The sequence below is a fragment of the Siniperca chuatsi genome, linkage group LG5 (assembly GCF_020085105.1).
Source record: "Siniperca chuatsi isolate FFG_IHB_CAS linkage group LG5, ASM2008510v1, whole genome shotgun sequence".
NCBI classification, from domain to species: domain Eukaryota; kingdom Metazoa; phylum Chordata; class Actinopteri; order Centrarchiformes; family Sinipercidae; genus Siniperca; species Siniperca chuatsi.
In genome coordinates this window covers 3904409-3922647 of record NC_058046.1, presented here as the reverse complement: position 1 = coordinate 3922647, position 18239 = coordinate 3904409, and the positions used below count along the sequence as shown (strand labels likewise).

The 18239-nt window shown below is 39.4% G+C and overlaps 1 protein-coding gene across 5 annotated transcripts in view; it reads right to left on the bottom strand.

The window, feature by feature from the left end:
- The window catches only part of cfap299 (cilia and flagella associated protein 299), an 82876-nt gene extending 65201 nt beyond the window's left edge, over positions 1–17675 (bottom strand). For 3 of the 5 annotated variants that reach the window (XM_044197947.1, XM_044197946.1, XM_044197950.1), the window contains exons 1-4: positions 17530–17675; positions 14382–14524; positions 812–865; positions 500–590 (exon numbers count right to left, since the gene is read on the bottom strand). In XM_044197947.1, coding sequence (XP_044053882.1) covers positions 500–590; positions 812–865; positions 14382–14524; positions 17530–17637 — 396 coding nt within the window. In that variant the 5' untranslated portion in view covers positions 17638–17675. The remainder of the gene's footprint in view (positions 1–499; positions 591–811; positions 866–14381; positions 14525–17529) is intronic. The other 2 variants (XM_044197949.1, XM_044197948.1) reach the window with 1 other exon arrangement.
- Between the last annotated feature and the right edge of the window lie 564 nt (positions 17676–18239).

The following is an 18239-nucleotide window of genomic DNA, read 5'->3' as shown; positions in this document are numbered from 1 at the left end:
GTGGACGTCAGCCCAACTATATCTAGTTGGTACTGCTCTACCACCCACACTGACTTATGACTGTATCCTCACCCTAAAGCTGTTGCTTCACAAACCAAAAGCCATTTTTTGTAGCCAAGGATCAGTTTACCAAGGCTGACCCTTTCTGCCATTGATGAAGAAACTATAAATTGTGCTTAAGCGCTCTCTTCAATTAGCTACATGGTTTATTGTACCAGGCTTGTACCCCAGCTCCCCAGATGAGGCCCCTTTAGAAATTATCTTGGTGGTTCAATATGAACGGCACACCTAGGAAAAGGTAGTTGGGAGTTTGGTAAACGGGTTTTATGGATGGGAGAGGGGCGGGTACCTGGCCATCATGGTATTTGGGGAGGGATGGGGGGGCATTTCCAGTCAACTTGACACAGTACGGATTTTGTTCCCATCCTAATGGAATTGCAGAAATATTTGAGGGGAATCCCATTACGTAGCAATCGGAGTGCTGTAATAATGTACTCACAGTCATTTTCCCACTGCGGTTGGCCTCCTCTCGCTCTGCCAGGGCTTTCAGGAAGTTATCTTTGAGTTCTTTTCCTGCACTTGCCAGTGTCCTGGAAAAGACAACACTCAAACGGTTTGAAATGTTTCTCTTAACCTGAAAAAAAGTCACATGAAGCCTTAAAGTTTCTTTAGGGAAGCTTTTCACCCTAACATACTGTAGCTTCAGGGTACTCTGGCCTATCTCTGCCTTGACATTAACAATTAACTAAACAATATACTTTGTTGAAATGGATTGAGTACAATTTCACTGGTATTTTTTTATTTTTTTTACCTGCTTTGACATTGTAGAAGAGATTTCCTTTCCATGTCTCCATGACTTTCCTGACTAATTGTAAACACAATATGACATTTTACCAGGGCTTAATTATAATGTATGATTAATAAAATATTCAAATAAGTTTGAATTAATTACTATGCAAGATGCAACAGAAAGTGAGCATGACATGCAGTCAAAGTTATGATATAGACTCAAGCAAGCATCTAGTATGTCAGTACACAGCGCTTCACCAAACCTGCCAAGCTCCCACGGCACTCTCAAATACTCCAAATGCCATTTTTTAATCATAAATATAGTAGATAAGTTAGTGTTTTTACTACTTTAAGAAATTTGACTACAAAAATCATGAAGAATGTCACAATGTCAGTATGCAGCTAATTTCAGTATGCAGAGCAATATTAAGCATATCAGAGACTATATATATGACACTGTGGCAGCTTTCTACACTTAGGCTGGCCTGTTTCCATGGAAACATGGTATTGGCGCACACTAATGTATCCACACCTGAAACAACATTAGCACTAATATTTGAACAGTTAACACTGCAGTACGAGCAACAGAACTCTGGCATGCATCCAGAATTGACTGTGCAAAACATTCATCAGATCCACACCGAGTTAACATCTTAAAGGCAGTAAACAGGTCATTGGTAACCTCTCAGTTAAGAATGCAGAAGAAGAAAGAGAGTAAAATATGTAGAAAGGCCATTCATTAAATCAAAGTTAGAGTACAGCGGAAGAACATAGAACACACCTGTTTCTATTGACTTCGGCTATCTGAAACGATAATCTGCACTGAATTTTATTTATTTATTTTTTTTACACGTGTGCCGTGTCCATGAATTTACGCTTCAAGTATTTTTTCTCTTTTTCAAGTATTTTAATCATAACTCGAGGCTGATCTATGTGGACAAAGACTTTTTCAACATTTTTTACAACATTTCACCTAAATCACCAAGATTCAACTTTATATTAAGTTAGATTCTTGTATGTTTTCTTTAATCTGATGAAGCACTGGTGCAGTTATATCATTCAAGCCCTTTTCCTAACACTACAGGTGCATTGTGGGACCAACTGACCTACTTGCTTGAGATGGGCATTGATGAGCATTAAGTGCCTTGCTCAAGAATACTTCGAGTAACAATACCAAAACAATACTCTTCTCAATACCTTACTTTCAGAAATATAAACCCTTTTTTTATTTAACAAACAAAGCCAAAATTCTGTACAAGAAAGCTGTACAGCTGTACAAGAACTTTGCCTAAATAAAATACAGACTAAAATTAGCAAAATTATGATTTGAAACAGGAAATATCTGCGCAAAGAAAAGGTAAACAAGATTACGAATCTGACCAGATATTCAATGTCAGCTTTCAGTACTTGACAGTTCTCGATACTTGCTGCTATGGACACTTTTGCTCTGTACAAAAAATGTATTGAGGTTCAGTACTTAGCCCTTCACAGAAGTTGTGAGAGGACGTAATAATCCCACACTTCCCTGCAAACACCTGTGAGTTTGAACCAGCAATCCCCTAGTTATAAATCTGTTTCTTTCATCTTTATGTTACTACTAAATATTCAAAACTACTGAATCCAGTTCTGTCTGCTTCGCTGTCCAAAGTGAAGACAAGTTCAGTTATAGTCTACACTGATGGCTCCTCAAATCCACTTTCCATTCCCAAAGCACTTTAAACAGCCACAACAAGCACGGGCAAAGGCCAAAGCCAATTTCTGCTCTTAGCCTAGCTTAACATTAAAGTAAAAGGGAACAGGATATGAATGTTTAAATTTACTAGAATTTGGAAAAGGATTGTAATTTATACTAGTCGTTTGGCCCATGCCCCATAATGAAAGTCTTAGAGGAATCACACAGTGGTAAAAGTGCACGGACAGCACATATTTGGAGACTGGAACCTCACTCCATCTTCTGAGTGAGTGAAGGATTGCTGCTGGGTCATGGGGGCCGAGGCCCCAAAGTAAACACAGGTGTTGAGGAGGCAAGTGACTGGGGTTACCCCATCCAGTAGCTAAAGCAACACACACAGTCACGGAGAGTGAATAATACTTCAGCAAAACATATGGACCGCTGCAAGTTTGAGTTTCCCGTCAATTAACAAATTTCTTATCAAGCCTCATTCAGGAGGGATAACAAGAATTTCACTATTAAATGACGGTTATTAGTGGCTAATGACTAGGTATTAAGCTAACTGTGATCTAGCCATGTGTTTTAAGTGTCTTGTTTTTGGATTGCGGTCAAGGCAGGTGGGCCCTGGAATTAGTAGAAAAGAAGTGAGGAAGGGATGTGAACAGTCATCATCTGGTTTGTTAAAAAAGTACATCTGTCTAAGAGCATATGAAATGACTTTCACAAAGTATATGTGCTGTTGTGCCAGTTAAAAGGGGGAAACACTACAAAACAACATAAATCTAAATTTTGAAGCTCTGTGAGTGTCAGTGTATCTGCTTCTTATCTGCACCATTGGTTGTTTGGACAAATGCTTTTGGCAACCTTTGTTTCAGTTTTCCTGACAAGCAACCTCTTGCCGTCATGTGAACAGAACAACAGTGTTGGTTGTTTTTTATTCAAAAGATATAGATTTTTACATAAGCACCAAACATGTGTTGCATACCAGAGAGCTGTGTCGGTGGGGGCGCGTTGTTTAAGGTACTGAAATACAATCTAGGAAGTCCAGATGGAGTAATAGAAAAATGCATTTGAAGGTTTATAAGAGGCCAAAGCCCTGCACACTCACAGACAGGATTTTATAACTCTGGAAAGTTAGCAACTATTTTATCTTCCGCCACGAAGATCTCGAGGTAAACAGTAGAATTACAGCGTTCACATTACAAAGTAATTCACAAGCAATGTGCGCTTGCATGTATTTGCGCCTTGCCGGAGCCCCCTTCGTTGTCACCCCCACCGAGCTGCCGGCTCCATTCAAATGAATGAGCGGGCTGCGTTTTTTCACACAGGGCTCAAGTCGGTCTAAACGTGGCCTTACGGAGGAGGTTAGCGTGGATGGTTAGGCGTACAAATCGTGTGACTTCAAAATCAGAGACCACAATTCACATCCAGTCTCCAACTAACAATGTTGGTTTCTTTTAAACTTAACCACGATCATGTCTTAAAATTAATCTAACCTTAACCATAAATTGCTGATCAGAAAATCAAGTCATTTTTGGAAGTATGTAGTACTTACAGTTTTGTTTTGGAAGACACTGACAAACTATTTTTCTCATTTACGTATGATGAGTTGCTGACAAAGTAGCATCAATTGTGAGGGACTAAAATGGTGTGCAGCACAGATCTCTTTAGCGGTTATAAAAAAAAATGTCAGAACCCAGCTGTAGAAAAAGATGGACAGAGCCAATACCTTGTTACACTAGCTACTAATAGTAACTCAAAACAAATGCACCCTCCAGATGTTGCATTGCAGTCAGTCAAGGTCAGTAAGCGTTGCGACAACACCACCTGCCATCAACTCAGCAGTGTTTTCACATTATATAACTATGGTATGAAAATGTCACACAACCAGAAACTGAATTAAAATTAATAAACGTGCCTCTTGGTTGTCAAGAAACTCCTGTTCACTGTGTTATAAACTAGAGTTTATGTAACGCTTTGTCCACCTCTGTTGGGGGTGAACAGCTGTTACTGCACAGCAACTATCCTCCAAGTGTGTTTACACATGTATAAACACAGCCATACCAAAACCCAGGGGCCTTCTTCCTGGACCATAAGCCTGCTAAACTGATGTTTTAATTTATTTATTCTCAGTAATATCTACTATCTAACCCTATCAGACATGTTCTGGATTTCATGTTTTCGTATTTCCAATATCTTTTAGTTTAAATGATTCTATTGTGTAGATTTAGGTGTATAAAAATAAGCCATTGTCTGACAGTTCTTGCCGTCTAATGAACAATATAATATGGCAAAATGTAGATTATTCCAGCCACTGCTTCACTTGAAACTGTAAAATGAGACATTACAGAATCATGACCTGTCAATTCAACAAGCCACCGTCTCAGAGGAAAAGGTTATTTTCATTTGGACATTTTCTATATTTAAAATTAGTGTTAATGTGGAGGTTAAAGGCTGATCAATATAGCTACACAAATCTTGTTTTGTTATTATTGTGCCCAAAATAACTTTGCATTGGAATGTGCAGTGACTTTTCTGAAAAACTACAACATGAGATGTAACCTTTGTTGTTTTGTTAAAAACGTTAATATTTAAAAACTGCAAGTCAGTCAGTGAAAATGTGTGTTGTTTCATGCATAAATGGCATGGTGGAGGTTAAACTGTAGCGTAATAGGTCCAAAGTTCACTTTCAGAAATTGATAAGCAGAGCCAAAATGCAAGTTTCTTAATGACTGCCCGGTTCTTAGAAATACATGATGCTTTTGTAGTGAAGGAATGTAATATTTACATACTGTAGTCTGCTTCCACAACATAAAATCTGAATTTGAGTATATGCTAATTTGACAAAGTTGACATGACTGTGTAAAACTTGGTCCCTTTTGCTTGCACTTTTCCCTCTTTTATAAGTGCCTACTGTTCATGTGTTTACTACTGAATACATTAACATCTTTCACCTTTGGATTTGTGTTAACCTGAGTGTCATTGACCATCAACCGTGATTCATTTCATTATCTGTTTGCACAGCTGAAAGAAGGAGGTGAAAGGAGGAACTATACTTACTGTATGAAATGGTTAAGAAAATCAATATAGTGTAGCACATTGCCTCGAGCCCCTACTTTTGTGCAATTTCATCACCCTTGCCAAAGAAATTTCATCTGTATCAGGTTATATCCTCTTTCACACGTGCAAAAATTTGCAACAGCAAATAATTCCCAGCACAATTAATGGAATGTCATTAAAAAGTTCTTTGGAGGAATGGGGGGCTAGCATTCCTTCCTAATTCGTAGCCTTCGTTTAGCAAATAAATAAATATTCAGCAACTGGACAAATGGTGTTTTCTGAGAGATTTTAATTTCATGACGGGTAACAGATGTTGTGCTTTGAAATAATTTCTTCTTTTATTCTCGAGACAGATTAACAGATTGAAGCTTTCATTAGCCTGCAGTTTTCGATGGTATGGCAGATGGGAACTTTCAATAATATAGTGATTTCTTAAGAAACAACACATACTGTACCAGAATACTTTTCCTCAGACTGCTTGGGAAAATCAGTCTTATGGAAAATATTATTTTGGGCTGGTGGACGTCAAGGGAAATTCCACACAGCATGACAATTTACTTTATTTTGGGCTTTTTCTAAAATCCTCTGTCACCTCTGATTACAATGAGCTGAACGTATCAGTTACACATGTGCTACGCATGATATTCTACCTGAGCTTTCTTTGTGTATTGTGGCCACCTTGGCTTTTGGGGGTTGGGGAGGTTGCACATTTTGCATTGCCTGCCTGAGAAGTGCATGTTTTTGAATGTGGATCAAAGGAATCGTTGGCATCTTTTTCATACTGAGTTCTTATTGAAGCAAAATTAGATGTATTCCATTTGGGGAACAGTACAGTTCCTCTGCATTCAGTGATAGATACTGTAGTCCAAACAGAGAGGGAAAGAGAGTAAGATTCATGTTTTGAAGTGAAATCTGATGTGTAGATTTGGATAGAGCTACAGGAAACTTCAAAGTTTTGGAAAAGAAAATCAAGTCCTAAAATGAGAGAACACACTCTCATCCCCGAATGGCTGTCGCTTGTTAACAGTGTGGTTTCTACCTCTTCAGTTTATTATCTTACACTGTAATGCAAAGCAACACATGAAATCATTTAAAAGTATTTTTCAACTCATTTCAACTGCTGATTAGTGAAGAATTTCCTCAGCAACAAAATTCTTGCAGGTCTATTTCATATTTCTGGTTACATACCAAAACTATGGAGTCTGAAATCAATTAAACAAGGTGAATTTTAAGGCAATTATTAAACTACATATTAGAGACCTTGTCCTCAGAGAGAGCCTTACAGGCAACTTGATCCAGCATACACATCCTCTATCTACAGCACTTAGAAGTACAGAGGAGAAAATGACAGTTCGGCCTGGTAGCCTGATGGGAAAAACTATATGATGAAGAAAGCACTTCCTCCTCTTCATCAGGGGCACTAATCTACAATGTACTGTATGATCAAACATCAGAGGCCGACTGGGTCCGAGGGTGCAGGGTGTGAGAGGTAAAAGGGAAAACATCCTCAGTAAGTCACTGTTGCAGAGGGTCATTATAAATGAGAGGCACTAGATGTATAGGACGTAAAGAAGAAATTACTCCAGGACCAGATGGATCTAAAGATGACATGGTGGCCAGAATCAACATTCAAATTTAACACATTCCTGGGTGTATGTATTATTTGGGCCTCCCTTAGATCTTGCTGCACATTGTAAGAGAAGTGGGATGCAAACTGAGTTATGAAAAACAAGGCTCAGCCTGATCATTTTTCTTCTGGTGGACCTGCTGCAGCAGTGGGTCATAACACTATTGGCCATTGGAAAATTTTTACTTTTAACAGTCGTGTCCCAATTTTTACTTCAAGCAACAAAGCAGCATGAATAAATCAAAAATCATTTAAGGATTACTAAATGTTGCTGATTGTTTTTTATTGTGCGTATGCAACAGCATAAACATTCTCAATACCACAATAGATAATGAATGAATAGATGTCCCGATCTGAATGCTATCGGATCCACGAGACCACATCTAAACAAAATCTTACTGTCAGTTGAAAACAGCTAACTAGTAGACCTTGAATTGGGATTATTTTGTCAAAATAAATCATAATATGTTTTGGTATCTTACATGTAGCCAGTGAGTGAGGGCAGATGTTTCATTAATCAAGTAATTTATATGAAATATGGAATGACTTCTAAAATGTGGAAACACCCAGGTCAAACGACAGCTTGTTATTTACTATCTGCTGCACCAGCTGGTCCTAAACTGGTGTATATGTTGATCTATGTGCTGCGTGGTGGGATGTGGTGGCGAGCTTAAGCCTGGCAGGATGTGTGTCTCTGCAAAGAGCTTGCAGGGGAGAGCTCCAAAGTTACACACCCGTCCAAAATCACAAAGTGCAAGGAAGGCAATTGGCTTGACAGCACATGTAATAGAGACTGCAAAACCTCGTTGCCCGAGGGCCCTCGCCAGAGTAGCAGTCGTGGAGAGTGGCGGGGGTTTGGCTTGCTAAAAATGACCCTGGGATCAGTTTTGTGAGACTTCTCATGTCAGTCACATCCACAATCTTATTTTCGCTAAGCATCTGGAGGTTGGATCCGCAGTGAAATGTATTCACTGTGCGTGTTCGTGGCACTGGTTTTACTTGGCACAGCAAGTGATAGCTCACTTTTAATATAGAGTAGAGAGTTAGAGAGCGGAGAATTCTTGAGGCAGACTGTAAAAACGCAGCAGCACAATGGACAATGAGCATGGCTGTGGTTTTGACTGTGGGGAGATTGCGGGGAGCCTGACGGAAACCTTGCAGGGCTGCCGTGAGCACGCGAGGTCAGGACATATGCTGACATGGACTTCTGGGCCGAAGCCAGAGCCGGAGCAGAGAGGAAACTGAGGCCTCACGTCTGCTCAGCAGTGCTCCCCTGCTCCTCTTGTTTGTCTCTGACTTTATATCAAATGTTATTCTTGTCCGAGACAAAACGCGGAACTATCAAGACTTCTAATATGGATGTATTTTGTCCTGAAGTACTTGTGATGACACTAACCTACAACCCTAAATTGTTGTTATCTCACTTCTGGAACACAGGAATCAATACATAATGTTCATTTTCTTTTGCAGGGTTGGTGTTTGATAGCATTTTATCAAATCTGAATCCAGTATAAAATCCACTAAATCATTTCAGGCCCTTATCAGATCAATTTAGGTTCAGCTTTCAACATTTTAAGTAACAAAAGTTACAAAATAATTAAAATTTTGATAAAAATCAAAGATTGATAATCAAAGTAAAAAGGAATTAAACCCTGAGTTTTGCCAGATAAACTACATATTTGCTAGTTAGATAACAACTACCTGAATGTTTAACACATCATTCTTTGCTAAAAACAAAGAAGATATAAGATCGACAAATCCAGGTATTTTACCAACTTGAAATCGGATCCAAAATTTAAACTATCAGAACCCAACCCTGTTCTTTTGCAACTATTTGTTGATTGTGACTACCCATTCAGCTTCCCCCTAACCAAACAACTGCACAACTGACTAAGCATCCCATTCATTCAAGTTTCCTTTTTCAATCACGTATTGAATTTCACTTATGTCTGATGAGAGCACCAGGTCTTTTGTTTGGTCTTTTTGTGATGTGCTGGCAAAGCCCCCCCTTTCACAGCCAAGCTGTCAGGAGGAGCGTGTTGTCCTTAAAAATGAGACAGGGCAACAACAGGGCAACATCTGATTAGCATTCACGGCACTATCTCCACTCCCTTGGTATTTTATTACCACAGGTGCAGGGGCATTCATTGATCAGATGCACGCTAAAGGCGAGGTTAGCCCTTAATTGAAAACAGCTCTATTTATACACCTGCAGGCACTAAAGGTCTCCAAGAGAGCACAGGGAGGTTGAAAAGAAGAGAAAGGAAGGGAAAAACACAGTGAAAAAAGACATGCCTTGGGAGACATAGGTTAAGGCCTACAGGGAAGGCAAAGGCATTCCCAAAACAGCATGGCTACCCAGCGCCATGAGAGCATAAGTATGCAGGTGCAAAAGTCTTTAGGGAAGTACACGTTTATGAAACAAAGATTACCATTTGGTGAAAAGAGGCACAAATAAATGCAAATCCAAATGCATGGTTATTCATTTTAAGTTTGGATGGACGGATGGATTTTTTTTCTTTGCTAGCTGAAGAACAACCACATTTAGTTTGCTTACTGTACAGCTGCCAGTTTCTGTGGCCATGCACACTCAGTTTGTCACAACACTGTGCTGATTGTGCTCAGCCACTTTGCAGGTGGTACATTGCATCCTGGGCCTCGTGTTTTCACAATGTGACCACAACAGGAGGTCAGGGGGTCGGTTTGGTGGAAGTCCAATCAGAAAACCACAGAGTAAAGAGCAATCTGCATTTGGACAGAGAGGGGACACAGCTCAAACTTGCCACTTTTGATGGGAAAAGTCTGCAAATGCTCTGCGGTTTTTGTGTTAGTTATGTTGTGTTAGTCTTGTTAAGGTCTTTTGCAAGATGTCAAATTTACAAGTGTGGGAAAGCAACGAAAGCTGTTAATTAGTTCAAAACTCATATGTAAAAAAATATTTCGGCATATTGTCGCCTTCAGGTTGTTGGCATAGAAGCAATAATCTAAACAGCGGGTGAAACGTGCTAAAATTCTTTACCCACACTTCAGGTCACATAATGACAAAATCACAAAAGTGTGAGAAAACCTCCAAGACAGCAGATGTGTCAGATAAATTTAAAGTTTAAATTTAATCTGAAAAATTTACATTCATTTGCTATAAGCTTCACATATTTACATAGAACAGGATCACATTTAATATTAAATGTTTTCCTTTTGAAATAACATAACCCCGCTGGTTAATCACCTTGGAGAGGATTCAAAAACCACTTGCTGCGGTCCAGCCAGCTCAGAACAACAGACTGTAAAACTGTTATGAGTGATGTCTTTCCCAGCAATGTTCAATTATTAACAGAGCATTTTCATCTGTCTACTGCAGAGCACAGATGAAAAAAAAGGTACTCTATAATTGATAATGGCAAAAACTACACAGCGGAGTCAGCCAGAAAGGGCTATTTTGAGACTATTTTGTATTTGAACCAAATATTTAATTTGGTCTCTCTGTGTTTCACGAACAGGTGTTTTAGTATTTAAAACAAAAATCATTAAAATTACATGGGCAGATGGAAAGCAACTAGTGTTTTAAACCTGGCACAAAACATCTCTTCTCATTGTTTCAAAGTAATGTTTTCTTGTACATGGTTGCTGTCAAATTCAATATAAAAAGGCCAAAGGGAAACAACTCTGCTCCCATATTACACTTGTGGTGTTGACACTCATTAAACACATGTGCCTGGTTAAGACAAAGTTACATCGGTTTTGCACCCTAAGTCCGAATGTGGCTTTGTAATGGTTGTGGCAAAATTCCCACTGAAAATGTATCTTTTGAGTATCAAATATCAATTCCCTGTAGGTTTGAAAGGTGGCTCTGCCTCTGAGAGTAGAAGCGAAATCGATCACTTAAATGTCAAACATTCTCTAATTCCAGCTTCTCAATTGTGAAGACTTGCTGCTTTTCTTTGTCTTATGTCATATTAAACTTTAATATCTTTGAGTTACGGATTGTTTTTCAAGTAATTTGAAGAAAAAAACCTTGGGCTTTAGAAAATGTTGATAGGCATTTTTGCTAACCTTCTGAAAAATCACAAGGGATAGCAGCTGCTAATAAGTTTCCAATGGTGACCCAGAGTCACAGAAAAGATAAAAGCATATCAAAAAGCACCAAAACTTCCTGCAATGTAATCCATTTCCATTTTTTTATACTAGTGTGAATACAGTACCTGAGTTTTGCTAACAAAACCAATACTTATTTCAGTACCTGACTTTGAGAAATATGAACATGTTTTACTATAAAGCTTTTATTTTTATTTAACAACAGAAGCCAAGGTTCTCTTTTGTCAAATGTTCTAAAGCAGCAATACAAGACAAATACAGTATTTTAAAAATGTTTTTATGGATGTTTAGATGCTTTATTTTGCTGTGCCACAATTGGAATCCATTGTAACTGTATGCCAAACATAGCTAGGACACATACAAACACATTTAAGGATCACAGCCTTTGAAACAGTCTCTACATGGATGTAGATCTTGGAGACGGAACACACTACTGTGTGTATAACATCCCAGTGTTCCCGTACAACATTTCCCTGGATCCTGTTGGGACAAGATGAAAGGCTTTGTGGCCTAATATCACTGTAACTGCAGGTGTGGAGGCTCCCATTTCACCAGTGTCACTGATGTTCACAGACGGGGTTTTTTTCTTGGGGGCCGCAACGGTGAGACATCTGCACGTTTGGATAAGCATCTGAGGGTTCAATCAAATTCAACACCTAGCAAGTAAATGTTTGGATACCTCCAAAACCCTGTGTGTGTGTGTGTGTGTGTGTGTGTGTGTGTGTGTGTGTGTGTGTGTGTGTGTGTGTGTGTGTGTGTGTCTGTCTGTTCTGGCTTGTCATCAAAGAAGATACCACAACCACATGGCTTCATCAAGAATGAGAACAATATCTGTGTGATCACTTTCCTCAGGAGGGCAGTTTATAGAGGACTCCAGTTTATAGTTTTGTCATTCAGCGTGTTTATTATCAATATTTATTTGAATTTAGACAGACAGGCAGGCCTTGTTCAAATAAAAGTCTTGTTCATGTAGGACATGGACTTGATGAATTACTCCCATTTATCCTCTCTTTTGTAAAATGCAATCATAAAGCATTATATAAGCTGCTCAAACCGGATACAACTATAAAAGATTCAGATTTTATGACCTGTCATGCTTTGATTAGCAGAGCAGAGCTTCAGCCAAAAATGCATTTTACATTTTCCTCTAGATATTTCTGCTGCCACTCATTGCAGGAAGACAGAAAAAGTTAGCTCACACTTCGAAAATTCTGGGGTTCCAGCCTCTCACATGTGAGGATTTGCTGTTTACGTTGTCATATATGTTAATAAATTGAATATCTTTAGGCTTTGGTCTGTTGGTCGGACAAAACAAGCAAGTAAGCAAAACAGAAGTAGGGCTGCAACTAACGATTATTTTCATTATTGATTAATCTGTCGATCATTTTCTCAATTAATCAATTAGCTGTTTGGTATATAAAATGTCAGAAAATGGTGATTTTCCGAAGCCCAAGGTAGCATCCTCAAACGTCTTGTTTTGTCCATAAACCAAAGACATTCGGTTTACTGTCATAGAGGACTAAAGAAACCAGAAAAGAGAATTTGGACATTATTTTTTTTAAAAATTACTCAAAACGACGAATTGATTATCATAATAGTTGGCGATTAATTTAATAGTTGACAACTAATCAATTAATCCACTAATCGTTGCAGCTCTAAATTGAAGGCATTACAGTGGGCATTTTATCACAATTTTTTTCATTTCATAGACTAAACAATCGATTCATCAAGAAAATAATTGGCAGATTAATCACTAAACTAAACTCTACAGACATTAGCTGTAAGTTAGCTAGCAATGGGCGCACCGACTGTGTGTGTGTGTGTGTGTGTGTTGTCGTTTATGAAGCAGATTCATAAAGCCCGGGGATCAGCGCACATTTTTTGTTCAAGCTGAAACATTTTGAACTTGCACGGCCATTTGTGCCACCTTGAATTTGTATCTAATTTCGTCTTTCCATTGACTTTGTATGCAACTGCATGTGTCGCATCACATTTTCATTCATTCTAATGAGACCACTGCGCTGGCAGAGCGAGGATACTGACGCAGGGGGCCCTGGCAAAGAAAAAACACAAAGTTGTACGAGAAAACTGTTTAACCTGGCTCAACTTTTGCAGCAACGCAATGCAATGTCATTCAGCAAAACACTGCATGTGGCAACTGAATACATGCAAATGCACATTCCTGGAATACCTAATAACAGCAACAGCTGTTTACCCTGCAATAGTTAAAAGAGGGGATAAAATGATTGTCTTTGTGATAACTTCACTTGCGCCTGAAGCAACACACCCACACCAACTCAGCCGCGCTGCTAATTTTGGTCTGTCCAGTGTGAGTACACAGTACTATTTACTGTACATAGCCTAACAATAACAACAATAACCCAATACTCAATCAGACTCCACAGGGCAGGTTTCTCTTATCGCCCTTACACAGGGAGGTCAGAAGTCAGGATGAGCTACAGCAGCAGTCTTGAAGCTGCTAGCTAGTGTTTTGCTCAACAAGGGGGTCCAAGTCCACCAGATGAAGTTAGTGGCTTCTCTTTCTCATTATGCACCCCTGTGTCTGAAGAACCTTTTTTGACATCTTGCAAATTTGAAATCACACAAAACACCTCGATAGTAGAGAAAGAAAATGCATTATATGAAAAGTTAAATAAAAAAAACTGCGGATAATTTATGTCATGGTCACATTTTTTGTCATATCCTTTGACAAAAATATGGCCTGAGATATAAGAGCTGGTTTTTAACTGAAACTGACTGAGGCGTCACAGCACTAGTACAGAAACTGATGCACAGTGAGCTCCCAGCCTCCACCAAAACAAACCAGGGAGAAGGCTGAGGATCTCTCATTTAAAATATTAGTCTTTCACACTGAATGAGAAGCCAATACAATGAACCACAGAACACTAACATAGAGAGGCAGAGACCAGGAGAGTAACTTCTCTTCTCCTAGCCACAGTGACTGATTCCAAAATCCATTGACCACATTCAGACTTTAAAAGCTAAATATAATTATTAGACTATAACAGAGCCTCCTGATATTCTAGCATTTGACTGGCAGTTGGTGTGAAATTGTCTCCCGTGTTAGTCATGCAGACGACAACTCAGTGAGCATGGTGGGTTGGTGAGAATTGAACTCACATTGGCCGGCTCCTGTTATAGAAAGTGTTGCTCTTCGCAGCCTCTGCAGCCTGTGCAGCTGCTTTCTTCTCCTCAAATTCCTCCCTGCTCAGGACCGTGCCCTTGTGGCCGTGCTCCACCAGCTTACGGGCCAACTCTCTGCTCTGCGAGAGAAAAGAAAAGGAGAGGAGTCGGTCAAGGAGAGGGGACACGGCCTGCAGCCAGGGCTTAAGATTGTCAGATGTTGTCAGTCTTGAATTTTGGCAGGATAACCTGTGAATGCTGTGATTTATTTTTTCACTACTCTTCTTGGAGACCCCTTTAGGAGTGCAACTACTCTTTCTGCTATTATTAAATGTCAGAGAGTGGTGACAATTTCCCTGAGCTCAAGGTGAAGTCCTTTTGCTAGTTTAGTCCGCCTAACAGTCCAAAACCTAAAGATATTCCATTTACAGTGATATAAAACAGGAAACAACAGCATATCCTGACATTTCAGAAGCTGGAACCAGAGAATATTTGGCATATTTGCTTGACAAATGATTTAAATGATACATTTTCTGTTGATCCACTAACTGATTAATCAGTGGCTATTTTAGACGAAGCATATATCCAGTTTTTGCAACTTCCTGGATTGGGGTCCGGCTCAGCAATAACCACTGAGTACTGACAAATAAAATTTGAAATCTTGCGAGCAAGTAAGATTTAGGATTTACTCACCACTCTGACATTTGGTTAAAATTGTTATTTCACTTCCTTACCCAAAATGTGGAAGTGATAGCCTGCTCTGCAACACCACAAGCTCAGATATAGTTTAGTTTCATGGGTTTAGTGTGATTTCATGCCTACCGGTCCATTCATTTTCTAAGTGTGTGTGTGTGTGTGCGCGCGAGCGTACATGTCTCAGTGCCTCTGCAGGGATTGTTAGCTACATTATTCCAATCACCGTTTGCAGACCCGCCGTCACTAAAGCCAAGCCATAAAGTCATCATCTAAAAACCAAATCTTGCTGTCAAATCCTGTGGCTTGTCAGATCAAAGCTTCTGCCGCATGTCCTCCTACCCAAAATCCCAGCAGCCGGGCCCGCGTCCGCACCAGAGAGGAAAAGCTATATTTTCCTTCAACTTTGATGTGGCTCACCAGAAATGCGTCTCAAGACATTTGCTGGTCCTAAAATTGGCCTGAAAATCATTGTCTTCATTTTCAAGGCTCATTGAATAAGTCTATTTAAATGAGCTGCTTCTTACAGTCGACACACCAGGACCTGGACTAATACTCTACATCTATCCTGGCAAAAGCCATACTGACTTTATAATAAAAACTTTTCTGAGTTTAAAGTCATAGTTTGTGACAAATCCTGAATAACATAATCGAGGAAAAATAGGTTTATAATTAGCTGATTTATCAGAACTTAGGCCTTATAAGCATGACTGCACAGGTTAGATGACCTGGGCTGACTGTGTTGTGTCACACAGGGGTGACTGAGTTTGATACTGATTGACTGCAGCTGATTATCAGGTCAGATATGAGCTGTTCTCTTCTCTGTGTGGACACAGGTGTTCAAACAAAGCGGCCACTACAGCAGGTACTATATCATTAGCAAGTGTGCCATCTGCTGGGCAAAAGCAGGATTGCCCATTTCTGCTGGGCAGATTAAATTCAAGCCTATTTAGAAATACTTGTATGCCAGTAAGACCAAAAACTTGAAGAGATCTACATCAAAGAAAATTTAAATATGATTCAGAATTCCTCTGTTGACATGAAGATGTAAATTCCAAGCCTGAAAAAATCTATCTATATATAAAAATGTATAAAATATATATACATATCTATGTCAATGTCAAATTTATTTATATAGCACATTTAAAAAAAACACAGTTGACCAAAGTGCTGAACACGATAAATATAAAGAAGGTCTCTATTGATGCTATGAATCACCCTTTTTTTAATAAATCAGTGCTCTTAAGGACAGAAGGAGGCCAAGAAGTTTTGGTCATAATGGTGGATACATTTCCGGTAATAACAGCATTTGCAAAAGTGATAATTAAGACTTTTTAATTCTTGAAACTAGACAATTTTAATCATTTTTAAAGATTTTTCAGGACTTGTAGTCTCAATCTCTTATCACATGCGGCTTATCCCCTCATTTGGGATTTTGAATCCTAATTGTGGTTAGGAGTGGAGACCATATTGTCAAAGTGGGCCTAACTAGGACTTTTGGTGAACTCTAGCTAATTTGCTAAAAAGTACCACTCACACCAATATAGGACCAAGGATTCACTTAGACTTCTTGGTGTCTTTTGGTCTTTTCAAATGTCAATGTTTGACAAAAGACAAAAGATCACAATCTAATAACATTCTTGTTGTCTCTTCTGCTTTAAACTTTAAATGATTGGATTGGTGGTAGCTGCTAGGTAAACCCATAGTTTAAACCCCTGCCAAACTTATGTGTGACTGCCACCTAGCGTGCGACCACAGACACTACACCAACAAAGACTATCCCCATGGCATCTTCAGATACACTGCTTTAATGCAGCAAAAGTTAATGCGTGCTAATGAAAACTGTCAGGAAACGAGAAACACCGAGAATTATAAAAAACGCGTTGTGTACTTTAAAGTGACCACATGTCAGACAGGTAAAGTAGCCACTAAATAACGCTACGCCGTTTTGATTATAGGACCATACGCCAGATTCCATTCAGATTTTTGTGTGTTACCTTTCTCACCGGCAAGAGAGGGATACCTCGTAAAACGTCCACTAAATCAAAGTATTCATCTTAAAGATACAATGTTCAATACGGCAAATACTTAGCTTAGTAAACGTCAAATAAATTAAGGAAAAAAGTCAACGTGTAAAATCGGGTTTCTTGCTCCGTAATCCTCTTGCACCAGAACAACGTTGGCTAGCTGCTGTTGCTGTCTTGAAAGCAACGGATCTGAACCAAAATGATGTTCTATTGTTAAGAACGACTTGCAAGACTTAGTACATGCCGAATCGAAGAAGTTGTCTTAGTAATTTTGAAAAGTCGAAAGTTCTGTTTTAATAATACCGTGAACTGCTACAGATTCGCAAAGATAACCTTAAACTGACAGTTTAGTTAATGCGGTTCTGACGTGGTGTACAAAACAGAACAGAAAGCTAAAGTCAATAGTTTGTACCAGAGTGACTCACTTTTAAGTAAAATAAATCCATTGGCGTGACTTTGGAGTCGAGATAATCTTCGTAGACTTTAAACTGTGTTATTGAGTCGTGGAAACGAGCGGCTGTGCTGTACTCCATCTTCACGCTGTCTGTGTTGTAAAAAGGCTGCTATGGCAACCGTATTACCTGTATTTCATACTGGGTCCGCTCCATTTCAGTGCGCCGGTGCACCGCTTAACACGTAACGGCAAGGGCCGGGGAAACTGTTTAAATGGAGTGTAATCCGTCAGCCAGCGGCAGCAACCACGTAATTGTCACCTGACAACACAAACAACAATGTCGGCCTGCAGGGCAAAAGCCATGGTAGCTTTCCTAGTTGACAAATAATTGCCAGCATGGACAGTAACGTTAATGGTCACAATATGATCTTATGTAAGCCTTAATGACATTCATCAGTTCTCTGTCTTATCACTCTCCCTTGACCTGTTTCTGTCTGTATGGGCCATGTGGTCTAGGTAGGCTTTCGACGCTTGACTATGCGCCTTTTAAATGGTGTGCAGACTCCGCCTACTCGGCGCACCACAGGCGTACGCCGGCGTCGTAATGGTGCGGACCCACTGTTTGGCGGCACATCACAGGAAGTGGAAGTCAACAAGCTCACGCCCCTAAATGCAGCAAGAGACCATTACATTCACATGGGGGGGTAAAACAACAACAACAACTTTCAAAACATTATTAAA